At 48.6% G+C, this 5,071-nt stretch overlaps 1 protein-coding gene across 1 annotated transcript; it reads right to left on the minus strand.

Annotated features, from left to right (window-relative positions):
- Positions 1-2,001: 2,001 nt before the first annotated feature.
- LOC129846920 (uncharacterized) lies at positions 2,002-4,006 on the minus strand (the record flags this gene model as incomplete). Its single annotated transcript, XM_055914735.1, is given in 1 exon segment — positions 2,002-4,006. A coding segment is annotated over 1 exon segment (222 nt), but the record flags the coding sequence as incomplete, so codon positions are not given.
- Positions 4,007-5,071: the final 1,065 nt, after the last annotated feature.

Raw genomic sequence — 5,071 nt, forward strand, 5'->3', positions numbered from 1 at the left:
AAGGAGAGGTCAGGGCTTCTATCACCAGACCCAGAAACAGGAACCCAGGGAAGGAGAGGTCAGGGCTTCTATCACCAGACCCAGAAACAGGAACCAGGGAAGGAGAGGTCAGGGCTTCTATCACCAGACCCAGAAACAGGAACCCAGGGAAGGAGAGGTCAGGGCTTCTATCACCAGACCCAGAAACAGGAACCAGGGAAGGAGAGGTCAGGGCTTCTATCACCAGACCCAGAAACAGGAACCCAGGGAAGGAGAGGTCAGGGCTTCTATCACCAGACCCAGAAACAGGAACCCAGGGAAGGAGAGGTCAGGGCTTCTATCACCAGACCCAGAAACAGGAACCAGGGAAGGAGAGGTCAGGGCTTCTATCACCAGACCCAGTGGAGGGGTAGGATTTCAGGCGCCAAGACATTGTGGTTAAACGCATGCTATTTCTATCAGCGCAGGGTGCCAGGTTTAGACAGACAGGGCTCAGGTGTCAGTCCACCACCTGGGTTCAAATACTATTTGAAATCATTTCATTCAGTTTGCCTGGCTTAAACGGACCGATGGGAAAAGGTCCCAAAACGATAAACCCCACACAGCGGGCACTCTAGGAAGGCTAGAGAAAACACTCAAAGGGTATTTGAAAGATTTTAAGTAGTATTTGAACCCAGGTCTGGTGTCCCCACCCCCAGGGAGCCGGGTCTGGCCCGACAGCCGACCGGGCTTGCTGCCGTGGATACTAAAACTTCCTGGGAGATGTATTATAATGTGACAGGCTGATAGACTGGTTGGAGGACGAGGGGGGAGGGAATAGAGAATCTAGTGCTGCCTCCCAAACGGCGCCCTACTTCCTATATAGTGCACTACTTTTGACCAGGGCCCTGGAATCCAAAAGTCTTGTTCCAAAGTAGTGCACTTCATAGGGACTAAGGTGGTATTTGGGATGTAAATCAGCCCAGTCAACTCCTGAGTCCCTGGAGAAGAAGGGTGAAATCAACCCCCCCCCCTCCCCTTCAGAATGATGGATCAGCCCAGTCAACTCCTGAGTCACTGGAGAAGAAGGGTGAAATCAACCCCCCCCCCCCCCCCCTTTAGAATGATGGATCAGCCCAGTCAACTCCTGAGTCCCTGGAGAAGAAGGGTGAAATCAACCCCCCCCCCTTCAGAATGATGGATCAGCCCAGTCAACTCCTGAGTCCCTGGAGAAGAAGGGTGAAATCAACCCCCCCCTCCCCTTCAGAATGATGGATCAGCCCAGTCAACTCCTGAGTCCCTGGAGAAGACGGATGAAATCAAACCCCCCCCCCCCTTCAGAATGATGGATCAGCCCAGTCAACTCCTGAGTCCCTGGAGAAGGCGGATGAAATCAACCCCCCCCCCCCCCCCTTCAGAATGATGGATCAGCCGGCAACTGCCAGATAGTTGTCATCGCCACGGTAATCGCTCAAACAGGAAGGAAGCAGATGATTGGGTGGGTGTCAAAGTGGATCAAATCAAATGTTATTGGTCACATATTTATCAGATGTTATGGTGGGTGTAGTGAAATGCTTATGTTCCCAGCTCTAACAGCTCAGTAGCCTAATACAAAACATATCAGATGTTATGGTGGGTGTAGAGAAGTGCTTATGTTCCCAGCTCTAACAGCTCAGTAGTCTAATACAAAACATATCAGATGTTATGGTGGGTGTAGAGAAGTGCTTATGTTCCCAGCTCTAACAGCTCAGTAGCCTAATACACAACATATCAGATGTTATGGTGGGTGAGAGAAGTGCTTATGTTCCCAGCTCTAACAGCTCAGTAGCCTAATACACAACATATTTATCAGATGTTATGGTGGGTGAGAGAAGTGCTTATGTTCCCAGCTCTAACAGCTCAGTAGCCTAATACCCGACAATACAAAACACGCATAATCCCCCCCCAAAAAAGTTAAAAAAACGGGATTTTGAATATGAGAAGAATACACATTATTATTATACTATAAATTGTAATCCAGACATATTAAAGAAGTAGACGGTAAATATGTAGCTACATTTATTACACAAATTAAGAACAGCAAAGGCATCACGTTCATGATATAGTCATGTGTGATGAGGTCACCACCTCGTTGATTCAACAGACTGTAGTATTACTCGTGGTCCCGTGTGGCTCAGTTGGTAGAGCATGGCGCTTGCAACGCCAGGGTTGTGGGTTCAATTCCCACGGGGGGACCAGGGTTCAATTCCCACGGGGGGACCAGGGTTCAATTCCCACGGGGGGACCAGGATAAATATGTATGAACTTTCCAATTTGTAAGTCGCTCTGGATAAGAGCGTCTGCTAAATGACTTAAATGTAAAATGTAAATGTACTCAATAGGGACCGGGTGGGTAACCATCGGTTACAGTGACCACCAGTAGAAAAGGGCTCGCTGTCCATTTCATCATGTTAAAACAAAACAAAAACTTAAAAAAAAAGGGTCATTCTGCTATTAGTAAAGTGTTTTTGTTTGAACTGCAGATTACCCCTTTAAGCATGGCCCCTCCCCCCCCAACAAACACACAAGGAGCTAGTCAGCTATCTTGCCCGACAACAGCCAGCGATGTCCAATCAAAATAAAAAGCATCACGTCAGTCCTTTTTTTTCTTTAAGAGAAGTTGTAGACACCTTTTGGTAAACATGAAGAAACAGGACTGTTTTAATGTAATCCATCTGATATTATAAAGTAAAAAATAACAAACATTTATTTCTGTAATACTGTAATTATTATGCAACACGTAAAGTTAAAAGAGTACGTAAAGTGAATGGCGTTGAATATATTTTGCCTCCTAAATGGCACTCTATTCCCTATTTAGTGCACTACTTTTGACCCGAAAGCACCCTATGGCACTATGGGGGCTCTGGTCTAAAGTAGTGCGCACTATATAGGGAATAGGGTGCCATTTAGGAGGCAAGCCTAAGCCACAGAGGTACCAGTCAGCATTGGGGAGGCAGCCTAAGCCACAGAGGTACCAGTCAGCATTGGGGAGGCAAGCCTAAGCCACAGAGGTACCAGTCAGCATTGGGGAGGCAGCCTAAGCCACAGAGGTACCAGTCAGCATTGGGGATGCAAGCCTAAGCCACAGAGGTACCAGTCAGCATTGGGGATGCAGCCTAAGCCACAGAGGTACCAGTCAGCATTGGGGAGGCAGCCTAAGCCACAGAGGTACAGTCAGCATTGGGGATGCAGCCTAAGCCACAGAGGTACAGTCAGCATTGGGGAGGCAGCCTAAGCCACAGAGGTACAGTCAGCATTGGGGATGCAACCTAAGCCACAGAGGTACCAGTCAGCATTGGGGATGCAGCCTAAGCCACAGAGGTACCAGTCAGCATTGGGGAGGCAGCCTAAGCCACAGAGGTACCAGTCAGCATTGGGGAGGCAGCCTAAGCCACAGAGGTACCAGTCAGCATTGGGGATCCTGGAGTTCCTCTAGTAGAACAGCTGAAACGTCTCCTCCCACATGGTCGATGAGATTACATTCTAAAGATGATCGGTGAACTAACTCTCCATTGGTCCACAAGCTAAAGCTCCTGATCGTCTGGTTGGTCGTAGTAATAACAGTCTTGGTTGTTGGTACAGAGGTGATGGAGGAAGAGCCAGGTTCTATCTCAGTTCATCGTCACCTTCTTCACAGCCATATTGGAGGAGAAGGTCTAAGGTCACCCCCACCCCACCCGGACTCGGGCCTTCGATGTGAAGGAATCAACGAAGGATGAATTGAGAAAAGAGTAAAGTAAAGTAACGAAAGGCATCTTATTGGTTTAGACACAGGGTCAGCTGGGGGTCAGATGATGACTGTCTCCGTGTGATAGGCTGAGTAGGAGAATGAGGTGTGTTTGTGGGCGGAGCCGGATGAAGGCTGGTTGATAGGGGTGGAGGAAGAGGAGGAGGAGGAAGAGGTGGAGCAACTAGCCCAGCGTGACGGAGGGCGGCGGTTGGCTGGACAGGCCGGACGAGAGAAATTCTTCTGGACTGATGAGGAGCTGGAAGACACTTTACACTCCTGAGGGAAGAGAGAAAGAGACAGAGACACAGAGAGAGAGAAAGAGAGGGGGAGAGACAGAGAGCGATAGAGAGGGAGAGAGAGCGAGAGAGAGGGGGAGAGGGGAGAGAGAGAGGGGGGAGGGGAGAGAGAGAGAGACAGAGAGAGAGACAGACAGAAGGGGAGAGACAAAAAGAGAGAGGGGGGGAGAGAGAGAGAGAGAGAAGGGGGAGAGAGAACGAGAGAGGGGGAGAGACAGAGAAAGAGAGAATTAACAAACATTCCGATTCCTCACTCCAATCAGCCATAAGAACATTATTTGAGCAGGAACAGCAGGCTACATTTCTCCAGGTCATCTGCAGCCCTTCGACTCTATTTCACTTCAGAATAACATTTGAGTTGGAATACTTTCCATATGATCTCCTACCTTCGTCCTCTGTAGCCCTCTTGAGCACCTACTCTACTTCTTGGCTAGTGTCAGTCTGTTGGATAGAGACGGGATACTGAGAAAGTGATACTTCAAAAATAAATAGTAATTACGTAACCTTTATTTAACTAGGGCAAGTCAGTTAAGAACAAATTCTTATTTACAAAGACTGCCTACACCGGCCGAACCCGGACCGACGCTGGGGCCAATTGTGCGCCGCCCTACGTGACTCCCAATCGCGGCCGGTTGTGATACAGCCTGGATTTCGAACCAGGGTGTCTGTAGTGACACCTTTAGCACTGAGATGCAGTGCCTTAGACCGCTGAACCACTCCGGGAGCATTTAATGTGTCTTTTGAAAGACCTTTTCCCAGATGTTCGCAGGGAGATCACACACATGATCAACACTGCGCATGTCGATTCAAGCGTAAATGACCTTCAAAAGTCTGTTATAGTGCACTGCACTATAGTGCACCCTGGTATTGAATCCCGGCCTAAGATAGTTAACCTTTAAGTGCAGGGGGCTAAATCAGGGTGACAGAGAGATTCTTGGTCGTCTGAAAACAAATCTACTTTGAAACAAAAGTATCCACCACACACACACACAGTTATGGGTTTAACAAAAGTGTAACGATCGTCGCGGGCTGAAGGAGAGGAGGACCA

This window comes from Salvelinus fontinalis, unplaced genomic scaffold, assembly GCF_029448725.1.
Source record: "Salvelinus fontinalis isolate EN_2023a unplaced genomic scaffold, ASM2944872v1 scaffold_0649, whole genome shotgun sequence".
NCBI lineage: Eukaryota > Metazoa > Chordata > Actinopteri > Salmoniformes > Salmonidae > Salvelinus > Salvelinus fontinalis.